General features: G+C 45.0%; 1 protein-coding gene and 1 long non-coding RNA gene across 2 annotated transcripts in view; one reads left to right on the top strand and one right to left on the bottom strand.

The window, feature by feature from the left end:
• PHLPP1 (PH domain and leucine rich repeat protein phosphatase 1) overlaps window positions 1-14,687 on the bottom strand; it is a 140,152-nt gene extending 125,465 nt beyond the window's left edge. The window contains exon 1 of the mRNA XM_062617741.1: window positions 12,973-14,687. Coding sequence (XP_062473725.1) covers window positions 12,973-14,347 — 1,375 coding nt within the window. The 5' untranslated portion in view covers window positions 14,348-14,687. The remainder of the gene's footprint in view (window positions 1-12,972) is intronic.
• A 5,282-nt stretch (window positions 14,688-19,969) lies between these two features.
• On the top strand, window positions 19,970-21,878 carry LOC134163143 (uncharacterized). Its single transcript, XR_009964592.1, has 4 exons — window positions 19,970-20,106; window positions 20,457-20,649; window positions 20,833-20,886; window positions 21,741-21,878. It is a non-coding gene; the product is annotated as an uncharacterized LOC134163143 (long non-coding RNA).
• The last annotated feature ends 2,426 nt before the right edge of the window (window positions 21,879-24,304 follow it).

The following is a 24,304-nucleotide window of genomic DNA, read 5'->3' as shown; positions in this document are numbered from 1 at the left end:
ATGAGACATGCAAGAAAGCTACAACTGTATTTACCTTCAACCCCTGAGATTAGACACACTCACACTGCAGCATTCAAATTCCCTTTTCACTCCAACTGCCTTCAGGAAAAACTAAGGCACACACATTAAAAAGAGTAACCACCACCAGCAAAGTGAGATGACAAAACATCTACTTTTTTTCCAATCATGTGCTACCTTCCCTAACCCTTGTAATTAGCAAGGCACAAATGCACTCAGCAATTTGCCTTAACAGGTCATCAGGAATCAAAACTGAAGCAGCTTCCTCTTATTGAGGATTCTGATGCTCACCAAACCTCTCAACAGCCTCACAAACATGCAAGAAAATGGATAGGGTGAGAACAGCACACAGAAGGAAAGATAAAAGTGACCCACAACACAGTGTGCTTATTTTTACAGTTCAGCAGCCCCACTTATGAATCAGTAACTCGGCCTGTTACGTGTGACACCTCTACCAATACCAGCACCCCATTATCCTTGTGCCTTGTCACAAAGGTGACAGCCCTCCATCATTTCAACTCACAGTGAAATGCTCAGATTTAGTGGCCATGCCTACATGGCTTAATGAAACCTATAACTATCCACTGCCATGCTCTTTACTAAGAGGAGAAGCAAACAAATATTCACAATCAAAGCAAAGCAGCCAGGCGTGCCTTCCTGCAGACAGTCCCATGGGGGTATATTCTCCTAAGCCTCAGTTGCCAAAAGAACAACAGTAACTCCAGCACAGACAGGCAAATGCTCAAGAGAATGTGAGAAGACAAAACAAGATGTTTATGTATAAATGATAAGACAAGGTTTGCCTAATCTTTCATTAGGGAAATAAGGATATTGCGCTATCTCCATGCCACTTGTGGATGAAGATACTGCTATATTCAGAAATTTCTGCTACAAAAAGGCTAGTGGGTATTAACTATGCCACAGCATTTGTTTTGGTATGGACAGCATCTGCATTAGGTATGAAGGTTAGACATTAGTCTCTGTCTTTGAACCACTCCACACGTTGTTGCAAAGCAGTATAGCCATGCCTACAGAGAAAGGCTGAAAGGATTTTCAGCTGTGTACATGCTCCTGACATTCAGAAAAATTAGTGGATGTGAACAATAGAGACCTAAGCAAAAGTGAAACCTGACTGAAAAAAGCCAGTGCAACCAAAAAACCCATACAGAGCCAAGGGACAATGGCCAATGGACTTTTCAAAGAGTGTCAATTAACATCTCTGATTCAGGCTTGCCAGTATGCACACCATCCAAACAAGCTTGCAGTAACAATACCATGTCTCAAAAGGCAATTCACCAATTCTTAAAATGGAACACAGTTAAGAACCTCACGGAATGAAGACAACGCATAGGCACAAGAAGAGAGCACCCCCATCAAAATTACAGCTGTTCTTATTTTATGAGTGACAAGTACACATATGCACTCCTCTCCTGGACAGACGTCTGCACGCTGAGTTCCCAGAACCTGCCTACAAGAAATCCATCCTTTTCCAGGGCAACAGGAGGAGGCTAGACTTGCCCTGTACCCATCTCCTTAGCAGCGCCATCCTTCACAGTTCAGGAAGGACAATGACTGCTACCTTTTGGTTTTTTTTTTAAACTTGACCAGTTGGACAGAGTCTTGGGTGACATGGTGTAGTGTGAAGAGTCCCTGCCCATGCTGGGGGGCGGGTGGACCTAGATCTTAAGGTCCCTTCCAACCCTACCTATTCAATGATTCTATGCCTAGCTAAGCTGGTGACAAGAAGCAGTGCCAAATGCTGAATCTCCTCCACATTTGCTGTGCATATTCCTAAAAAGCATAAGCCTTACAGATGTGCCACATCTAATACCACTCTTTACAGTTCAGTCTAATGTGAAGATGCAGTACACCCAGTTCTAGGTTCAAAGGCTCTTTTACTGTCAGCTTATGCAAGATTAGTCTTTTTCTTTCATAACCTGTTCACAAATTATAGACAAGGACTTCGAGAACATTATGCAGGCCACAACTTAAAATCCTACATTTGCAAAAGATGCACTGCTGGGTGAAGAACATACATGTGATATAGGACTTTATTAAAACACAAACAAACCAACAAAAACTTTTCAGATGCTTGTTTCTGTAACATAAAGGTACAATATATCTTAAACCTCTTCAAGGGTCTGCTCTTTTTATCTCTTTTGACTATACCACTGCCTGATCCTACATTGTTAATACAGACACAGCAATTTGTCATAGCTATGTGCTGTGACTTTTTGGACAGCATTTTGCTTATCAGTTTCTGCAGCCATGTTAGACATGTTAGAATGAATGCTCTTCTCCACAAGTAATGCAGTGGTACTGTTTCAAACATAGCCCTTTAGATATGGGCAGGGAGGAAGACACACATGCCACCAAAGATTTTTACTGATAAATGGGCATTTTGGAGAAAACCCCCAAAATCTTTGAAGAGACAACTAAAACTGTACAAAACACACGAGTGAAAACGCAACCAAGAATGCCAAGAAGCCGAGGGAAGAAGTGAATTCAGCTGCATATTCTAGGTTTAAAGGATGTACAGCTGACCTATGCTTTGCAATCTGCTGACAGTCTCAAGACAGCGCAGTTTACAACTAAGGTGACAAATCTGCATTCTCCCATTTCCAGAGAGTAAGAAAGTAACCAGTTATTTGCCAGGAACGCAAAATACACTTCCTGTTAATGCAAAACTGAAGCAGCATGAAGCGCTGAAACTGCTCACCCTCCAGTAGACCACTATACAAATGATCACACCAAACCCAGGGTTGCAAAGTAAACATAACACAGAGCCCAGGCGCCAGAAGACCGTTTTCTCCAGAGAAACATTCTGACACTGACAGAAAGAATATGACTTAGTCCACTGCAGGCTACGAAGTACCTTAATCTTTGCACTATGATATCTAGCAATACTGATCAACGTATTTGTCCTAGGTATCAATTATGAAGGAAAAAGCTGAAAGTTGCAAAACAAACTAGGATCTTTTATCACATTGATTCAGAAAAGCAACCTTCCGAAACATTTTTCTTACAAGGGACGCTTCCAAGATGGAATCTGTAAAGCAAAATAAAATAATGTACTCTTATCAGCAGGAATTAAAAGTTGTCATTTGATTAACAAGATTGAAGAGACACAGCAAGCAGTTCTCAGTGATACAGTCTGATCTAAGGGGAATGCATATACTTACACAGCTGATACCATTGTTCTGGAAGTTAAGAAATTGAAACACTTTCTGTATACAATAGTCTGAAATTTATCACATTAATCTTCAGTTTATTCACAGGGAATATAAAGACAACAGATTCTATATTGGTTGATACAGACAAGGGACACGATTTTCATGCCAAAAAAAAAACAGACAAGAAGACAACTCAGACGGATACTTCAAAGAGTTCAGATTCCCATTTTCAGCCAGACCTTTATTTAATTAGCTAGGACACCCAAGACAAAAAAAGTTATCTGCTTGCTCTGAAAGGACAAACTCTGGTCTACTTTTAACCACTCAAATTTTAATCCACACAATCACATTAGGATCTCCACACTTTTACGAAGCACATTAAAAAATCCTCAACTCTAAGACTGCGAAGGGAAGAAAGAAACCCACCTTTTGTGTAATTACATATCACACAGCTTTCAACAAGCTACTGTTGGTCTTTCTCAAATGCTTCTGAAATTGTGTCTCCTACACATGTGATTAACTTCACTTTGAAAAACACCCTGTTTGCTACCTACAAACTATCTTGCCTTTGTGTTTGTAGCCATGCGATACCAGAAGAAAACAAGAGCTCCAAACCTGTTAACTTCAGTACATTACACATGCTAGCCTTCTTCCAGGTGTTCCACCACTTCATTCATTACAGTTTTTGTCATTGACTTTTTTTATTCCAACAGGCAAGATTTATAGCATAAAAGCAAACATACGTTGATGCAGAAAGCCAGTAATGACACACAGTATTAGGTTGTCTCAGACATAATTAAGTTTCATAAATAAAATGACAGCTAACAGAGATTGTTAGCCCCTAGAGGTCTCCCACTAAGTAACACACAGTAAAAGGAAACATATCCTCCATCACTTTCACTTTGAGTCAATAATCATAAAATAACTGATGAGAATAAATCACTGGTAGATCTGACCAATCATCTTCTGAGCAAGCAGGCTGCAGATATAATTACGTTTGCTGCTTGCAGAACTCTTATCACAAACCCAGTGCTTATCTGCTTTAAAAAAAGAAAAGTTAGGGAGGATGAGACCGGAAGAAAAAGCAAGTGCTTGCCTGAGAATAAGAAAATGTCACTATATGCAATTCTGGGCAGAAAACTCACTATCCACCTGGGAACTTCCTAGTTTCATGGTAGCTTTCAAACTGATGCTAGCTACGTAAAGACCATCTATGACCTATATAGAAGCAAAATTGTTGCTTGTAAGAACTTTAAGCTTTTCTGTACCATGTTTTTTAAAGCAAATAATAGGCTGGACTAGGCACAGTTATTGTTCAAAGAAGCATGCAGCTTTTTCAAAGGAAGGGAGTTGGTATTATTCTCATCAACTGAAGGTGCCTGAATCACGGGTTTTGTTCTACCCTCAATGCTGCATCTGAAATTCTCTCCTCACCAGAGCACATATTCAGAAAAGGAGTGGCCTGCTACTTATCTTAATTACAGGTCTTGCTATCTCTTTCTCTTTGGACACAAAGCTTCATAAATCGAACAAACAGGAAAAGAACCTGCCTTCAGATTACATAATGAGGTTTATGTAAATCACACCTACAGCCTAGGGTCCTGAACTTCAAAGGCATTCCGGCTCCTCGTTACCCCTTGGACCACAGCCCAAGGCTTTGTCTTTATTTAAATAAGCTGGCATGGCACTTGAAGTGCCTGCAGATGAGAGGAACCGGCTCAAGTGGCTATTATGGGGTTTGGGGAATTATTAATACAATTCAGAGCCTAGTGAAGTTGGTTCAAAGATCCCTGTTATCATTGGACAAGACCAGGAAACAATTAATACCCTGCAGAGAGCCAAATTTACCCCTGGCCCACAAAAAAAAATGTTGAGTTAAACTTTCAAAATCTTCCCCACCTACACAATTTCATTTTCCTTCCACACCAGGAACTAGGCTAGGTGGAATTTGAGACAAAAATCCCCTGAAATTCAGTATTTTGCATCAAGATGTAAATAGTTATTCTTAGCTGTCAAATCGAGGAACACACAGTTAGTTGGGCAATGCGTATTTTCAGCATCCCTCCAAACAAGTCAAAGCCAGCTGGAAGAAATTTTACTTCCCCATCCACAGAAAAAGCTTCAAAGAATAGAATGCCATGTTGTGAAATTAAATGACTTTTCACTCCAGGAGGTCTTTCTTCCCAATTTAACAGTTGTCATTTTTAAATGCAATGCTCTTCAAGGAACAATTTTTGCCTTCTAAATAACTGAGGGGGTAAGGGGGAGGCACACAAAAAACCCACAAGAGATGCAGCAACATTCCCATTCTTCCATGTATTTTAACCACAATCATAGAAGCAAGAAGTCTTGGCCATCAGACCCAAAGGGTCAGGACTAACTAGTCAGCTGAACAGGGCAGCAAGAGGAATCCCAATTGTGGCAACTGGCATAAAGAATCTGGACTATCAGCTTACATAACTAAATGATTTTATGTAGCAGTGGCAGCAGCATGGAGGGGATGACCACAGCCATGGTATCTTGGAGACAGGACTGCAAACAGCAATCACTGCCAGTGCTTCTTTTTGAAAACACAAACACCAAAGCAGGTGCACTAGCACAGACACCACAGAAAATTGGTTTTACTGTTAATTCTGCCTACCTGAAATCCTGGGTAGAATTTCCACGGGATGCAGTATTGTTATTCATTTATAACCCACATACGTCCCTCCATGCTGTTACAACAGCTGCTCCATTCCAACATTCCAAGTGATGTCTATTCTTTGCATGTAAGATTTTACCACATAACACACATATGATGAAAAGTAAATTAAGATTCAATTAAAAGATACCAGAAATAAAAAGACTTCAGCTTAAAATCCTCCAGTACTGAAGATGAATTCAGGATTTAACAGCAATCGGTAGGAAAATGTTCAATCAGAATCTGCTATTAGTTATTTCTGGAAAATGGTCATCTATGTTAAGATGCATGCTGGATAAATGCCAGCCTAATTGGAAAAAAATTATTTTATAGCAAATACAAGTTATTTTAGAGTGAAAAATGTAAAAATCATCCTCCCCGAATAGTAATGTTGCAGCTAATTCAACTGTCCAGAAAAGCTGAAAGTTACACAAAGAATAAAACCAGGTACTTCTGAGCAAAAGATGAAGCTCAAAGTCAAGAATTTTTACAGGAACTTTCTGACATGGAATTTGTAAAGCTTAACTGCCTCAAATCTATACTCCACTCTCACTGCCAGGCAGCTGGAATTTTAACTTAGGTTTCCAATCTCACAGATGATTATCATGAGCAAGACACTACTGATTATTTTTAAAATGCGGACACTGTCTTCCTGGAAAGTTTCTTAAATCTCTTGTGTAGAGCTGAGTGTGTCAGAATTCCTGCCTTACAGCCAAAGAGAAAAAATTAAGATACCCATTTTTCAGAGAGTTCAAAACTTTCGAATTGCTTACAAAGGTTGGATGCATTTATCCTAAACATCTTTGAGAAGGGAAAAATAAGCTGGAATTGCATGGCCAAGAGACAAAACAAGGGACTTTGGCACACCCCACCCATCCCTTTTACTTGAGTTAGTTTCCCCACACAAACTGCAACTGACTCCAAGCATCAAAGTCTCTCGAAATCCAGTCTTTGGAAGGTAAACGCAACATTCAGTTCTCTGGGGCAAAGAATACAGTTATTACAGTATTAAAGGGCTGTTTCAGACATAGAGCTTTCCAGAGCGCAAATCCTCATTTGAGCAGAACTTCTAAAATAGAGCAGTAACACTGAGTCATGGGAAGCTGAAAACAGATTTATCTGATCAAAAATGCCAGTGTGCCCCATTCCACAGGCAGTGAAATAATGGAACACTGAAGACTAAGTCAAAGTGTCTTTGCTTCTACTGCCCAAGGCAAACACAAAGTCAGTCTTCGGTTTCTTTCTCCCCTAAATCAAAATATTAACAGCTTAAACAGCTAATTCCAAACGACCACCCCTTAAACACAGAGGGATGCAGAGCTGTAAGCACTCAAGGTACAGGCTCCCTCCAAATTAAAAAGCTGAGTGTAACAAACGGCACTCTGGGATTTCTACCTCTAAGCTTCTATTTTATTGAATTCTGTACGCATGTACCTTTCAAACTGATCTCAGACACAGCGTTTTTTATGTGCTTCTCTTCCAGAGGATCACTTAAAGAAATCCCTCTTTATAAAACTATAAAGCATTTTTTAGTAGTGAAGAACTAAATACCAGTTGCTAACACTGTTTCAAATGAATGTCTCTCCTTTTTTGTAGGTGCAATTAAGTGCTATCTTCCCAAGAAGCATGTAATGCTTTAGATGTGCAGCAGTCTGTCAATGTCCTCACAGAACAGATGGATGTTTTAATTGCACAAGGGCTTTTAGGTATACCAGCAGTTCTGTCATCAACAGGATGTTTACACACAGTCCAAAACACAAAAAAAAACAAAATAAACTATTTAGGAAAATAGATGGCGAGATATGCAAAGAGGGATAGTATCAAAATATATCAAGAGAGAAGAGACTGCTGCATTCCAGCAGTGAGGAAATTCAGCTCCTAGTACCAATTTCGGTACTACATATTTAGTATATATAGTAACTCTTATGTACATCACACTGAAGTCTCCCATGTTGGTACTTCACACGTACTTAAGTTATGGATGTTAGCCAGGAGCACGGCAGAATTTCAAAGTTGCAGAAACCGCTGTACTTCACAGCTGTCACATACCAAAGCTCAGCTGCGGTTTCACCAGCATTCCAGCATTATCTGCACGGCTCCTCCCACCCAGGAGGAGAGGCCGCTGTGCCCTCAGAGCCCCTGAAAGCTGCCTACCTTAGAAAGACCCCATTCCAACAGCAAAGAGATAAGCAAAGGGCTATGCATATGAACAGGTGGAGCAAGCCAAAGGCGCTGCAGCCATTTTAAACTATCCAGTAGAACAGGACTAGACATTTCACGACTTCGGTCCTGTCAAGGTCCAAGCTTGGATTTAAATACACTATGTAACTGAAATGAGACAGCTTCCCAAAGTGGCAAGTTTCAGGTACTACTTCTCTCTGCAGGAGATGCCAACACATAAAGGATCACAAGGTAAAAGAATATACATCCAAGTCACATCAGCAATATAAAAAAAAAAAATTAAAAAAAAATAAAGATCATGGCAGCCCTAGGATGATGTTTTTCCTTTTGGTTTCAGGCAAATTCAGAGAGACCTCTCCTGTCCAACCACATCTGCAGAAAAACACACATTCACGTTAACATGAATTAATTTGTTTCATGTTAAATAAGATACTGGATTTCAGAACCAAGTTAAGTGCTCCAAAGGCAGCTCTTTACAGCACAGCTGCTCTCCTACCCTCCATTAAGAAGCAGGTCTGTTCTTGGCACGTTTCCCCCTCTTAAGTGGCACTCACTCATCTTCAATTGAGTTTACCAATGCATTAAATAGCTGAACTGAGTTATTCACCAAGTAGCGCAACAAGCGGCTAGCAATTCAGTACGTTACATTCCACAGAGCCCAGCATTGCCAGGCCTACGGTGTTTTCATGTAAAGTAGAGGATCTAAAACCATGTTTCCATCCATAAAGCTGGAAGTCTTAGCATGATCCCATCCAAGTGCACTTTTTAAAACACCCAAAACCAGCCAAACAGTTGCTTAGACCACTGAAACCAATCCTGACACTGGATCTTCCTACCTTACTTTCATACTGGACAGACTGAAATCTCTCACGATGAACTAAAAAAAGGTAGATGAACACATCTACACATGTCTTTCTCCTCACAACTTTCTAAAAGCTCCCATGATGTAAAAGAATCTCTTCCCAAATAAAACCTGACAGCCAGCTGCAAAATTAACACCCCAGCTACATCTGGCATTCCTTGATATTCTGACTACAGGCAATCATCTACTGAAAAGAGATACATTTGATGACACTGTCACGTACAGAAGCCACGTGTCACATCAAGGAGCAGAGAATTTAATGGTGACCAAGTGCCAGAATCACAAACAACATCACCTGTCAGTAGTTAAACAAAAAAGCCTCACACATCCATTGTACCCAACCAGTCTTCAAGACCAAGATGATACTCATGCTTGTTGTCATGCAGATGCTCCAGAACTCAGCACTGCATTTCTTTTTCCCTGTTCATTTTTGATCCAAAGTCTCAAAACAAATAAGCAGTTTTACAGTTTTTAAATCATGTGTACTGGTGTATTAGTCTGTTTTTCCTTCTACATGCAAATTACAGGAAAGTCTGGGCCACTGGGACTGTGTTTTACAAAACATTATTTTTAAAGAGCAATAAGGAATAGTATAACTTGTTTGCGAGAAGCCTTTTGGATCACAGCCACTCTTATGGTTTTAGGAATAGTTTAGTAAGTCTGACCTAATCAGTCTCTCAGCGACAGTATCATGACTTGTGATTGCACTATGGATTCCTATACAGTTCCATAACTCAGTAATGTAATATCTCAGCAGAAAGCTATTTAACCATACCCTTTTAAATAGAGATTAAGTATTTCAAACTTTGAGGTCAGTATCTTTTATTGAGACAGATTTCAACAGAGAAAAGTTTACATGCATGACCAGTCACTAATGCCCAATTCTGCTTAAATTAATGTTACACGGAGTACGATCAGACCCTTAAAGCTGTAAAGGATTTTGTTTTAGCAATGGCATTATCTATTTAATGCTCAGAGTCAAGAGATTGAGAAATCAACCACATTCACACTCCAAGTAAGAAAAACAGGAGATACCAAAATAAAGATGCACTAAACCACATTCTGAAACAAATCAAGGCAACGTACAGGGAGCAGTTTTACCTTCCTAGTTTCACATTTTGGTTTTGGGATCTTTTTATATTTTGAATTCTGCATAAGAAGTACAGCTATTTCACTTATAGAATGTTTGTGGACCGCTACTCGTTAAGAAAGCTGTGTTGCCACAGTAAAAGTCCTGATTCTCCGCAGTTCTTCTAGCAATTCTTTTTCCATCTGTATTTTCCAAATCCCACAACTACAAAAATCACCAACCTAAAGTAATCACTAAAATCATAGGCTGTATCATCTATCTACGTGGAATTTGGAATGTTGTACTGTATCTTCCAGTCTTAATACTGTCTCTCCTCAGAAATAAAGAAGCCCGAAAGTCACCACTGTGCTCTCTTCTCTCCCCACTCCAAGGGGATTAGGTGAAAGAATTCTTTTCAGAAGCGATGCAGTAAATCCAGCCTAGGTTTATGTCACTTTGCATCAGTACAAGACCAGGATTACCAAATCCTACTGAGACAGCTTGCAGGAAATTACAGGGATAGAGATGCTAGTTGCTCTCTATCCATTGGGACAAGCTAGGCTGTTTAAACCAATGAAGTCCCAGGCAAACAGGAAATCACTGTTTTAAAGCTTTCCTTAGGGTATGATCCTGGAGGATTGTTTATAAAAAAAGATACTTCTCCTAAGCAAAACACCCTAACTTTGGGGCCAAAAACCGCACCCCTTTCCAGTTTAATTTAATGGGTATTCTTTTTAAGTGTCTCCTTCCCTCCCTTTCATCTTCGGGGGTGGGGTGGGGAGAGTGGCAAGGTGCGTATAAAATAAGGAAGCAGAGACAACTTGCCAAGACAGTTACATAAAATCAGTGTGATTACATGTCAGTAATATTTTCTTAGCTGTTTTGGGTTGGTCTGGTACATTAGATGCTGCAACCATTCTGCTACAAGCACCTGATCACAGGTGTCTCAAATGTTGATCACAGATCCCCTCAAAGAGATAAGGATTTCAAAAAAACACTGCACTTCTGAAGTACAGAAGCATACTTCTTAGCATATGAACTTGCGTAAGAAATTTGCATTAATTCAACCTTACGTATGTTTATAGAAATACCTTTTATTTAGTAGCTTCCTACAAGGAAGTCCAACATGCATGAGTTACATTGGCAACCAAGTTAAGACACTGAAAGTCCATGTTTAACATACAGAATTAATCACCTAATGCATAAAAACTACATGCAAACAGGCTTAACTGTAAGACTTGGCCACATTCTGTGTTTTCCTCAGAACACATCCTGTTAGGAAAGGAGGCACAGCTGTCCCATCTTCAAACATGTCTTTGCATCCCCAGTTAATGGTGGGACTGGAAATAAGAGCAGCAACATCCCTTCCATCATCACCTACTGACTTCCACCCTCAACAACGCAGCAGAGAAACACACACACACAGCCATCACTGTCTCAAAAAAAATAACATTTGAGCTTATTTCTAACTGTGACATACCTAACCTACTTCTGTCAATCCCTTGAACAAATACTACTTCTGCACTCGTTATGCTGGGGTCATTATACAACCGACCAAGAAATCTGAAGAAAAGCTGAACTGACCACTTGCCACCACTCCCACATTCCCTTCTGAAAACAGAAGGGCACTTATCCAGTGTACTGCTCTCCCTCCCACCCCGCCATTACCGCCTCTCTTTGACATTCAGCCGAATTCACTGGAGAGAAGGATCTCCGTATTGTTTAGAGCTGAAGCACCGAATTCTCACGGTTCAGTGAAGGACCACTCTGCTCAGCCAACCCAGCAAGAGGATGGATGGCATTTGCTACTTTGCTAGCATGACCTTATCTTTGGATACCACATTTATCTATTCTACAAGAAAACTTAATAGGTATTTGAACTCTTGGTCATTAAACAATTTCTCCATCTTGGAGAGATGGACAGGACAGTTAAAACCCAAGGAGTTCCAAGATTACCCTAAGTATTTAATACAAACCAACTCAACTAACAAGGTATTTTTAAAACCCTCTAAAACCACAGAAGGTTGCATAATTACAATATGGGAGCTAACTTTTCCACCCAGTACTCCCCACATTCTGTACTGTAAGTCGTAACAGCAAAGCTGCATTTAGAAGCATATACGTTTTCATTACAAAGGTTCTGACTACCCTTTTTCCAGAGCCTATGTCCCGTACTTGTGCACTTTCCTCACTTACTGCCTTAGTGTCTCGGTGACGTCCCACTACTCTAACAAAGGGGAAAATGGATCGCAAGTGTTAACAAAACGGAGAGTTCAGTACAGGGTTTTGATGGCAGGAACGCACCATTCTGCACGCCCTGCACGGTGACAACCTATTTCCAGAGCAAAACTACAAAGAGCTTTCCCGCTCCGAAAGAGCCCGCCCTGTCCGGGCTCTGTTATCAGGCAGCCTCGGAGCAGAAGGCTCAACCCAAACCGAGAGCGAGGTGCTCGCATCCTGCGAGCACCTTAAGACACCTTCGGCCTCACACCCCGGGCAGCGGCACGGGCGCGCTGCTCGTCACTGGGGAAGAGCAGCAGATTAAGGCTGATTTAACCTCGAACGCCCAGTGACACTGCTGGGAAGGGAAAACAACAGATAAGCGACCTCCGTAACCTCATGCCTCGAAGGGTGGGGAGGCTGCCTGGGTGCGGGGTCAGCTTTGGGGCAGCCCGGAGCTCCCCAGCGTCCATAACCCCGCGGCATCCCCAGCAGCCGGGTCGGGGTAGCCCTGCTCGCCACCACCCCGGGACCTCCCCGCGCGACCCCTCCCCCACACCGCGCCCCCCCCCCCCCCCCTTCCCCCGGCGCGGCGGCACCCGCGGGTCACCTGCCCCGGCAGCAGACACTGCCCCGGGAACAACGCCGGCAGAGGAGCAGCGCCCGCCCGGCCGCCCCTCACCGCGGCGCCTGCCTGATCCACGGACGGGAATGGGTGGAAGGGCCCGCGCCCGCCGCCCCTGCGGCCGCCCGCTCCAGCCCCACTCACCGGCGTAGAAGCGGATGAGGCAGCCGGTCTCCGAGTCCATGCCCTCCTCCTGCACCCGCCACAGGTCCCGGAAGCCCAGCTGGGAGAGGTAGTCGTTCTGGATCTGCAGCGGCTTCTCGTGGGCCTCCAGCCGCCGGCTGGTCTCCCCGTGGAGCTGCACGTACAGCGCGGGCGGCCCCGGCGGAGCGGGCCCCGGCGGCAGCTCCCGCCCGCCGGCCGCGCCCGCCGGCTCCCCCGCTGCGCGCCTCGGGGACAGCTCCCCGGGGCTAGGGGGGACCCGGCCCGGCCCCGCACCTGCTTCAGCCCCGTCAGGGGGCACCGGCTCCACCTCCAGCTCCTCCGAGGAGGACGAGCCGCCGCCGCCGCCACTGCTGTAGGGATCCAGCCGGTCAGAGACGCTCTCGGCGCTGGGGCTGAAGCTCTCGGTGTCGGAGCCGGCCGGCCCCAGCTCCCCCAGGAGGGACGGGCAGGAGAGCGGCGGCCCCGCCAGGTACAGTTCGGCCGGCGGCGCCCCGGGGCTGAAGTCGGAGGGCGCCGGGCTCGGTCGGCCGCCGGCCGAGTCACCCTCCTCGGCGCTGCCGCCCAGCGGCAGGCGCCCGGGCCGCGTCGTCGCCTCCCCGCGGTCTCCTCCGGCCAACCCGCTCCGCGTTCCCCGCCGGCTCCTCGGCCTCTCCTCCGGCTGCGGCCGCTGCCCCTCGGCAGTGGGCTCGGGCGGCACCTCAGTGGGGGCCGCAGCCGGCTCGGGCGGGGGCTGCTGCTGCTGCAACAGCGGCGCGCCCGCCTTGCCCAGCACCCGCACCACGCTGCTGCCGCCCCGGTGGCCGAGCTGCTGCAGGCGGACGGCCATCTCCGCCGCCGTGGTCTCCAAGGTGCAGAGCACCGGACGCAGGTAGCAGTTCATGTGGCGCTCGTAGACGTGGACGCAGCCCCGCTGCAGGTCCCGCCGCACCCAGTCCCGCTCCGGGGGCTGCAGGGGCTGCAGCTGCCGGGGCGGCTTCAGCAGCAGCGCCTTCCTGTCCAAACTGCGGGTGCCCAGCGAGGCGGCGGGGGCGGCGGCGGGCGAGGCGGCAGCGGAGAGGTGTCTCTTCAGCCTCCCGCGCCGCAGCAGCAGCGAGTTGGCGTTGCCGGCCCCGCCGGGGGCCGCAGGAGTCCCGCCGGCCGTCAGCGCCGCAGGGGGGGCGAAGCCTCCGGCCACCCCTCGCCTCCGTCGCGGGCCGCCAGCCCCTTTGCCGTCCAGCTGCCCGCCGCCCGACGATTCCACGCCGGTCTCCGCCTGACTCCTCCTGCCCGGGGAGCCGCTCTCCGGCTCCCCCCGCCCGCTGCCCGCCGCCGCTGCCGCCGGGGCTTCTCTCGCTTGCTGCTGCGCGGGCTCCATGGCCCGCGGGGCCGGGGATGCCACCGTCGCCGCCCTGCTGGGAGCGCCGCTCGGCGGCCCGGCCTCAAGAGGGGAGTAAGCGGAGCGCGGCGCCGCGTCCCGTCCCGTAGCGGGGATGGGGGGGTCAGGTCGCGGCGGGGAGCATTCCGCCGGTGCCGGCTCAGCCCCGCTCCCCGGCTGTGGCGAGCGCCATTAGGGAGGCAGGCAGCAAGCGAGTGAGCAAGCCCGCCGCCGCGCCCGCCCGCGCCCCGCGCCTCATGAATATTAACCAGCCCCCGCCTCGCTACTGCCTAGGGCCGCCGGGAGAGCGAGGGAAGCTCGCGATGGTGACGACACCGCTCGGGCGGCGGGGAGGAGTCTGGCCGATAAACACAACGTGCCCGGGGCTGGGGAATGGTGGGGTCGCGCGGGGGTTGATGGGCACTGTAGTCCTGAGGCGGCCACCCCTCCTCCCCGCAGCTCCCCGCCTGCAGCTCCCGGCTGCCTCCGCCGCGGTACGGGTGGTGGGAGCGTTTCGCTCAGACGGCGCGCCTGTCCCACAGGCTTCTGGCCTTTCATCCCCCACCGTGCCCTGCCCTAAGGCCGTGCGAGAGCCCGCTGACCGGCCAGGCGTGAGGGTGGGAGCCCGGAATATGCTGGAAGTCACCTCGCTGACCCGGGGGAGCGTACCGTGATATTGCTCGTTACAGCGAGCAGCTGCACCCGGTTTAAAGTTATTGCAGGGCTTTGTACGGTGCTGGCTGTTACATTCCTTAAGTCTCGTCAGAGACTTAAGGAATATAACCCCCGCTGGTCAAATGAAACCATATGTGTGGCCTGGAGCGCTGAGGATGAGACCTGTGCATGGTCACCCTCGATCGGCGCCTCGCTGGGAGTCGTGCTTGGCACCGGAGCTTGCTGGCTAATGGCCACCTGGCAGCACACAGGAAATGGTTCTGCAGGGTCAGCCACCGTACCCATCCCACTCTTCCCAGTCTGACGTGTTCATCCGCTGGCTGTCTCAGCACAGAACCCAGGCACTGAATCCGGGCAACCTTCTCATTCGGGGAGGGAGATGCTCTCTTCAGATCCAAGATGGAGAGAGACATGGACACCTGGGTGGGAAATACATACACACGCACATACGCGCCGAGAAAGAGCTGCTTTGTGAGTGGACTCACAGAGAAAGCTTTCCTGTATTCCAAGGACTAAAATTACTGTGACTACTTCTTGAAAATTGCTTAGAAGCAGCCATTAAATAGCAACTATTTTGCCCCAAAGATGTGATTTTTAATTAATTTCTGAAAAGGGAAATTGCAATTGGATAAATCAAAATTAGCAGTGCAAAAGCGTGGGTTTTCATGCGGTAAGGACACCACGCTACGGCATTTATTCGGGAAAATCTCTTATGCTCCTGGGGATGTTTCAGCTGAGTAATGCTGGCTGGGTAGGGCTGTAACTGCCCAAGATCTTTCCTTTATAATACATTTTGTAAAATCACAGTGAAACATCTTGCCAGATAATTCATCAGAAATGCTATAGACTGCAATAAAGTGGGAGTTCTGGGCAATTAACCAGTTACATCAATGTCAGGGGTGATAAATCATGACTAAGAACCCTGAGATAAAACCTTAGTGAAGCATTATTTTTAGTCAGTGGGGGGTATGAGGGCATACCTAAAATATATGAAACAAAAGTAGACCAGAACCATAATAAAACTAAAGTTCACCTCTTAAAACATTCCTCCATGCGTCCATGTTACTGTCATCATACCCGTACAAGCAAGTGAAACACATCACAAGAAACAGAGGTATTCCCCAAGGAGCTTGCAATGGAAGTATGTTACTACCTTTTAAAAGTTTCTATAACAACAAAGCTGATGTTTTACTTTTATATGGAAACCACCCACTTTCTGAACAGAACAATCTGTAAAGTAATTATGGTCTGGTCGTGCAGTTCGCTGGCCCATATCTACAGTTACAATCACCAGCAAGAGCATCTTTGGAATTCCTGCTGTATGAGAGGGCCAGGACCATGTCCAGAGCACAGGCTGACAGAAGATGACGACAGCGCTCGGCCATTAAAGGCTTAAACTGGTGCCTGAAACCTGCTTTGACAGTAGCAGCACACAGCAGAAGTGCAGCGCTGAGTATATTGAGTTCTGGTTCTGGCTGTTTCATACATTCTGCTTTATTTCTACAGCTTTGCACCGCCCTCATGCCACCTACTTCATGAAGGTTACTTCTCCTTATTTAAACATGTAAGAGAGATATTCTATGTGCAAACACGCACACACTCAGAAGAAGGAAACGGCAAGTTCTAGGGACATTGTTAACAGTAAGACTTGAAATTAAACAGAGTTTCTATAAAACAGGTTCCAGTCTTTTTCCCTTCTTTGGAGGGAGCAGGGAGACTGAAGCTCTGCTTTCATCAAATTGTTCAAATACCTGAATGTGCATACACACACAGAAAAATTCCCAGAACACAGAGATTCTCCAGCATTACATAGTAACACAGAACCAAGGAGAAGACTCCTGGGACATCCAGTTTTCTCCCTTGTGCCTGGAGATAACCACATCCTACATGTTAGTGGGGTCTCTGTAACACTATAGAGAAACAAGTTGAACATCATTTTGAAATGAGCTGAGCCAATTTGTTCCCTGGTCTCACTAAAAGACTGTCCCAGGGGCACTTTGGCCTGTCTCAACTGCCCTTGACTGTCCCAGCTGCCTTTGCTGTTGGGAACTCGTTCAGTTTTCAGCCTGAATTTTGCACCTATACCCATTTGCTCACATGCCAGCACTGCATTGCCCTTTGACTCAAATATTTTCTTTTTTAACTCCAGAATGTTTACCTCCAAGGTACTTATAGTCAGCAATAGTATCCCAAGGCAGGCATCATATTTGCCCTTTGATAGACTAAACACATTCTTTTTGTCTTCTCTTGTGAGATAGTCCACATAGTGTCGGAACACGCAGTTAAGGTCATTTAAATAGCCTTGGGTCAGATCCTCTGTGGGGTAGACTGGGGTTGATCCAGCTCTGGATTTACACTGCAGGTTTTTGAGCCTGCACAGAGCAGCCACCATCTGCAATACAACTTGGAGACGTGGCTGGAGAACGAGCTGACCTGACTCTCCCTCTAGCCAGGCCAACTCACCACTGCCAGCAGCCTTGCTAATGAAGGCCTTTGTGCAATTAAAACACAAAGCAGCAGTACTGAAGTCCTGAGGGTGAGAAAATTGTTGGGTTTTTCACTGCCCCTGTGAAATGTATTTGAGAGGAGAACACTGTAACAAGGCCTCCAGCATCCCATAAACCCTGAGTTGCGCCACGAGGAGAAAAGGGACCATGCTGTTGCTCTTCAGTTTCCCAGATACGAAGGTGGCAGTTTCTGTAGTGACCCAGCATCTCCAAATGTTAGCAGTACTGAGCCTGGTTATTTTTGCTTTATGCAGAGAAGTGCAGTCTGTAAGCATATGCATATTTAAATTGAACTAGGCTTATGAGAAAACTATGCTAATCTCCGTTTCCCAGTAACTGATAGATACTTTTAAACTCTCCTGGAATTGTGAATTTTGATAGGGATTAACTGCTGTTGTGAGACATGGGAATGGAGCTTATGAAATTGATGTTTGTCAGGAGGAAGTACAAGGGTGAAATACACATTTCCCTTTTCTAAAACTCGATTGATGGCAGCTGTTTAGAAGACAGGTAAAATGAAACAGGATGCTTTGCAATTTGCAGTTTTCTAACCAGAATCTGGCAATCTTGAAGATGAGCTTTCTGATATAGGAGTTGTCAACAGAAAATAAGCGTATAAAAAGTAATTTATTGCAGATTACTATAAATGACTGCAGACTTGAACTCCTTCTACTGAATGGACAAATTATACACTCCCACAGATAGTGGCAGGAAAACGCCAGAAGGTCTTGAAATCACAAGATTACTCTTGTGGATGATGTTACGTCCAGAGATGTCAGAGCCAGAGGTTTCCCTGAGCAACAAAGCAGGCCAAAGCCTAGCTGAAATCCTCTCAGAGGCTGGAGCTTTTGTGATCTTCACTGCCTACATCTCTGCCGGCAGCTACTACAGCTACAGCAGGAGGCATCAGGCTGTCGTATGCAGCAGTGGTGCTTGGAGTATGTTAGCTCCTGCTCAGCTGCTTCAGAGATCTGCCTCCCCTGATTCTCACAGATTCCTGTAAAGCCCTTGGGGAATACTCTGCTGTTATTAGATGTTTCTGTGAGGAGAGGGACAGATTATGGGCATCAGCTGATGTCTGTGGTTTTCCTTACTCTTTCATTATGAATGTAGAAGAGAAGACCAGGTCTAGCTTCTATTCGTGTTACTGCCAGTTCTGTTCTTTGTTAACATCATACCACTTTGCTTCATGTAACCCCTTGGTTTAGCTACGATTAATATTTTGCTGGGCAATACAACAATGACTTATTGGTACTGTCGAATTGTTCTGTAGTGTCTGCTGCCATGGGAAGGTAAAAAAAGCACACAGCCTTTGTATACTCAGATTTAACATGAACTATACTCAAAGAGAATTCTTTTAATTATATCAAATACGCAATGGTTACCCAGTTTGGGTTTTGTTTTCAGAGGTATCATTTCAGAATAGTATGCCCTCATTAAACAGGAATTGCTTAATTCTCAGTCCTTGACTACAGAAAATTTGACTGACAAGTCAGTTTTGGATCAAAAGCTGAGATGAGTGCTGAGAAATACTAGTGTGGGAAGGATTATATTTATACTTTCTCTGCTGTAAGTCATCATCAATGGTGCTGTTCAATGTTCATCTGTGTTTTAACAAGGTATGAATCACTTCAGTGATTCCAGTTAACGTGAAGGTGGGGAGGGAGATTAGAAAGGAGGAATTTAATGTCCTTCAACCCTGCAAAATGTTGTGGAGCTTACTCAGCTCTCTTCTTCAGTAGCCTGTTTTTCTACTAAGGGAGAATTTCCTTACAGACAAGGAAGCGGGAGACTTATTTCAATGTCAAATGCTGAAGCGAAAGACAAAACATTTGCCACTGTACAAGTAATTTGCCACTGTACAAAGACCAGGAGAAGAATGAGCAAAGGGACCATTTCAAATTAAAAAATACAATAATCTCCTTCTTTGTAAAGGGGAATTGAATGCTATCATATGGAAGCTGTTCTCAAAATAATACTTAATTTTATCAGTAGGGATTAATTTCATTTTCTAAAATGCTAGGTATGCACCTGTATCCCTCATCCACATGTGCAGTTGTCACAGCTGTGGGAGCACATTGGACATGCAGATAACAAGGAACTGAAAATTTATGTTGATTGCAACTCCAACTGTGAGCACAACGTTTTGTATTGGTTCCATGCTAGTTGTGCTCAACTGGGCACAACCGTGAAAGGCCTTCAATGTAGTAAAGCTTTTAGGATGGTGATTATTCAAGGAAACTCTTAAGTTTAAATCTTTGTCAGCAGCATGATGTGGAGATTATTTGATTACACAAATGTTTCCCATCGTGACATGCACAGGCTGAGTTATCACTGCAGTTAAGCAGCTGGGATGTGCAGCTTCCTTAGCAAATTCGGGAATTTCTTCTCCAGCACAATCTTCTTGTTCCCACCACATTTGGAGAAGGCAATTTACAGAAGTAAATAGCAGCATTTCCATTGCTGTTCAAGGTAAGGAGCAGCTGACACCGAGCTAAGCATATGGCTGAAAGCCATGCACAGAGGAAACAATCTGAGAAAAAGAAACACGAGCTTTGTTACCCAGATTGGTTACAGGTCTGTATTATATATTCTAGTGTTATATTAAATACTGTACTAAAATTAAAGCAGTATTTTACAGATTTTGTTTTTAATTTGTTTTGATACTAATTGCAAAGCCAGATCTTGTAATTGCCAGTAGACTCAGCAACGCCTATACACTAATCCTCTTACTGTGTCTTTGGCTCTTCCATTTTAAGCTACATGTTTTGTTTGTTCTTGGGGTGCTTTTTAAGAAAAAGATCTTTGTAGCCTGTAGATATTAATGCACTAGAAGATTCTCTCCCAGAACTTTGTAAATTCATCCTTGTAATTATTTCTTTTTATCTTTCATGCTCATATGGCATCTTAAGCCTTTTTTGTTTTAGAACCCTACAGCTCCTCAAGGAACAGTATTCATCACTACTGATAGAGATGGATTAATGTGGATTCATTAAGCTACAACCAACGCAGTGACTTGAATGCAATGGTTTTACATAATATATAGCCCTAAACAGCATGACTGGTGTATTTGAAGTGACCCAAGAGATTCAGACATTTTTGGTATCAGCTTTTCATGAGGTTAGTCATCTCCCATTAATTCCCTTGTAAATATCTTAAAGGGTACTGCTTGTTGTTAAAAGGCTGTACATAAAGGCCTTTCATGCAAGACCGAGGATATGTTTCTACCATACAGCAGGTTTGGCAGCAAAGTTGGCTTAGAAAGTTCATGCCCTAACTCATCTGCATTTGCCTCTTCTGCAGGGTGTGTTGCCCACTCCAGCATGCCAGTGTAACTGGAGCTGCACTGTCAGCTGGGTAATGGAAATGCTCTGTATTCAAATGAATTATGCCTTAAGAATCTTGGGTATTGCTTTAATGCAGTAAGAATCTATCACATGAATACATGTTATTTATTTGTGAATGGCATAAGCACTGAAGTGAGAATAGCATAGTGGAAGCTAAACTCTAAAGATACATGTTACTGATGGTTTATCCTAATACAGTGGCTGCATCTACAGTAATTTATTAGAAGCATAAACAAAGATGTATGTTACGCCCTCTAAAGGAGCCTTTTTATTTCTTTAACACCAAAGGTGTATCTATCTTTTTAAGAGTAAACATAGAAATCCTCCAAGGGGAATAATAAAGCCTTATACAACTGAAGTATTGGCAGGATCAACCTTGACATTAATACTAAAATAGCTCACTGTCACATCTGCAGCTCCCCAAGCAGCTCTCTCAAGAGACTTTCAGGAAATCACTGGGGAACATCTCTGAGCTGTCTTTGATGAAAAGGACCAGAAGGAGTTAAATCTAGGAGAGCAGACTTTTTTTTTTTCATTAGCTACTGCAGTGACAAGGTGCCCGTTGACTCCTAGGTGGGTGACTGTGCAAAACTGCCTTCCCATGCCGTGCCAGGGGCACTTGAGCATGCCTACCAAAGATACCTCCATTTAAAATCTCACCCCTCCCTTGCTCACTTGCTTGGCCATTTCAGCTATGACTGTGGAGTCATAGGGCTGTGCCATGCTGTTGCATTAGATTAAGAGAACTGTAGTAACACACTAGAATGATAGGAATGAGCCTGGTATTCACGGGTGAGGCTAAACAAAACTTCCAGGAAAATGAATCCACAATTTCACCAACAGATCGTATGGCTCCCCACACAGTAACCCAGGTCCCTGAAAGGCCCTGCTCCACCCTCTCAGTGCAGAAACTGGCCTGGGACCAGCACGCTGTCTAGGATGTTCAGTGCCTGTGACCCACTTATTCCACAGATCAAGATATGCCTTGTCTTTAAAGTATTCATCAGCCTCTTGAGAAGACAGGTGATGAACAAGTGAAAACCCATCAGTGGCCCCTGCGCAGCTGGGAAGTGCCATGCTTTAAAGTCAGATAAATTTTTAAGAACATTGCTTTTGCCAACAGATACCAGCAAGCTGTTTTCATAGTAGTATCATAAACTTCAGCTTCCAGCTACCTGACACATTTCTTTGCCACACCAAAGAGGTCACTGCTGCACCAGTAGTGGGTCTGGGATTCAGTGCTGCTGGGAACTGAATCTTCCAAGCATGTGTTTTCTGACAAAGGTGTTGCCTGGAGCATATGGTGAGGGCATCCATTGTGGAGTTGAAGAGGTGGAGAGAGTGAGCTGTCTTGGTACCTGTGACCGTGAGCAACAAGGCTTTGTACAAAAAACCACAGCAGTGATGTTCTCTCCATGCTGTTGGTCTATAGCAAATAAGACCTCGCCGCACAGCATTTGCAGGCAGGCTGCTGGCAGGACTCATCTGTCATGGCTTAGCACAGCTGGGCTGCATGCATTCCTGTGTGATAGACAGATATTTTGCATCCTGCCATTCTTGGCTGCCCTTTTATATTCTCTTCATATCGGATACCATGGTATACAGGAACCTGCAGTGAATTCTTCGGTGACTGGCAGAAAATCATTTACCACATCATTCCCCCACATGGTGGCATTGCTTGCGAAACGTGTCTCCTCATTCCCAGCGTGTGACGCTTTGTTTTCAGGTGCTATAGCCAGAGATCTGCTGCCCTGAGGGAGCATTTACCTTTGGGCATGCCTGCTCTTCATCACTTACTCTGAGAATGAATGTTCGTCCAAATCAGACAGACCAGGTAGCTCTCCAAAACCAGCAGCTAGGCTCAGGAACTCTCAGAGGAGCTGCGCAGGGACATGCAGAAAGCAGTGGCTAGAAGGGTTCTGCTGACTCCTCCTGTAGTCAACGGCATGGACCAGCTGTCAGAGGAAGCAGTCATACTGCTCTAGAGTCACCATGTAGTGACAGAGGCCAGGCAGGTACAAAGGCAGGCTGCTCCAGGACCAAAGTGTAGCCCCAAAGGGATGGACTGAAGGAAGCCAAGGAATTCTGGAAGCGTCTATATGAAAGTTACAATGAACAAATCTCATTGCAGTGGGGAAGTATGGATAAGTAAGGTGCATTACGGTGGATGACCTCCAGAGGAGGTCCAGAAGTCATCCTTCTCAGAGCAGGGCAAATGTCAAAGTGAGATCACATCGCCTCGTCATGCACAAAACGCAAGTAAGGCAAGACTTGACAGGCTGAACTTAGCTGGCTGAGTCATCCAGCAAGAAATTGTTTGTCAATGTGGTTGCTGTCGAATGAGTGTAATGACAGGTTGTCAAACACCTAACTGCTTTTTTCACGAGAGTTGAGGTATAGAAATGATTTGTAAATCATTTGTGAGATGTCCTACCCACATATTTTCAGCAATATAAGTGGATTAGACTACTGGTCCTTCTAGGGAGCGTCCAGCTGCTAAGTGGTTGTTAGCACACACGTCAAGGAAAGATGCAAGGAGCATGATGGTAGATAGCATGGGACAGCCAGCCTCAGAAACCTTTTCCCAACACTGCAGTGGTTGGATGATGGCTTCTCCCCAGAAGCACAAGAGTTTAAACCCCTTCCAAATCTTGTTTACTTTTATGAATGTATTACCAGCCGCCTTTTGACTCCTGCTAAGATTTTGGTTGTGATGATACTAGGAAGGAAGGAATTCGGCTGAGTAACTTCATGTTGTGCAAAAGGTCTATTTCTTTTTCACCAGTTTTACACTTAATTGACTATTCCATTGTGTTCATACTATGGAAGGGAAAGTAACAGCATGAATTTATGAGTAAATTTGCTGGACTTGGGCTAGGATTGGCTTCCCAATGCTTCAAACCTGGGAAATCACAACATAGTAAAGTAAGCAAATTAAGGGTTCTGTTTCATCAAACTCAATAGTAATTTGCAACAAAAGGAAAATCTTGAACAATTACTTAGGAAAGTTAGTCCCTATAACACACTAGAGATTTTCTCCTACCCCTTTCTCTCCCCCGCCACCTATCTTCCTTCCAGCAATGATTCAGTGAAATTTCTTGCTATAAGGCAGAAATCAAGCAAGCACCATAACCCTTTGTTCCAGCTGTAAAACAGACTTAAGAACATCCCTTATTAAAGGGCCTAATTAAGTACGTAATCCCTTTTTCCTCCTTCTAGAAGTTATTGGAAAGCAACCCAAACAATGTCTTTAATAAAAGTTTTGCTGAGAAAGCTCCTTCTTTGGCAGGGGAAGGGTAATTGTGATAGCAGGCTGCTTCTGTTCCCAAACTCCCTGATGTGCTGGGGTCATATCACATGTTTACAGTCTGCTTTAACAAGGAATAACAAGGACTGAAGTGCTTATTTTTGGTGTCACTACATCTGAG

Source organism: Pezoporus occidentalis, unplaced genomic scaffold (assembly GCF_034315485.1).
Source record: "Pezoporus occidentalis ecotype Australia unplaced genomic scaffold, CSIRO_AGI_Poc_V1 ctg2, whole genome shotgun sequence".
In the NCBI taxonomy this organism is placed as follows: Eukaryota; Metazoa; Chordata; class Aves; order Psittaciformes; family Psittacidae; genus Pezoporus; species Pezoporus occidentalis.
The sequence above is the reverse complement of the archived record's forward strand: the minus strand, read 5'-3'. Positions and strand labels throughout refer to the sequence as shown.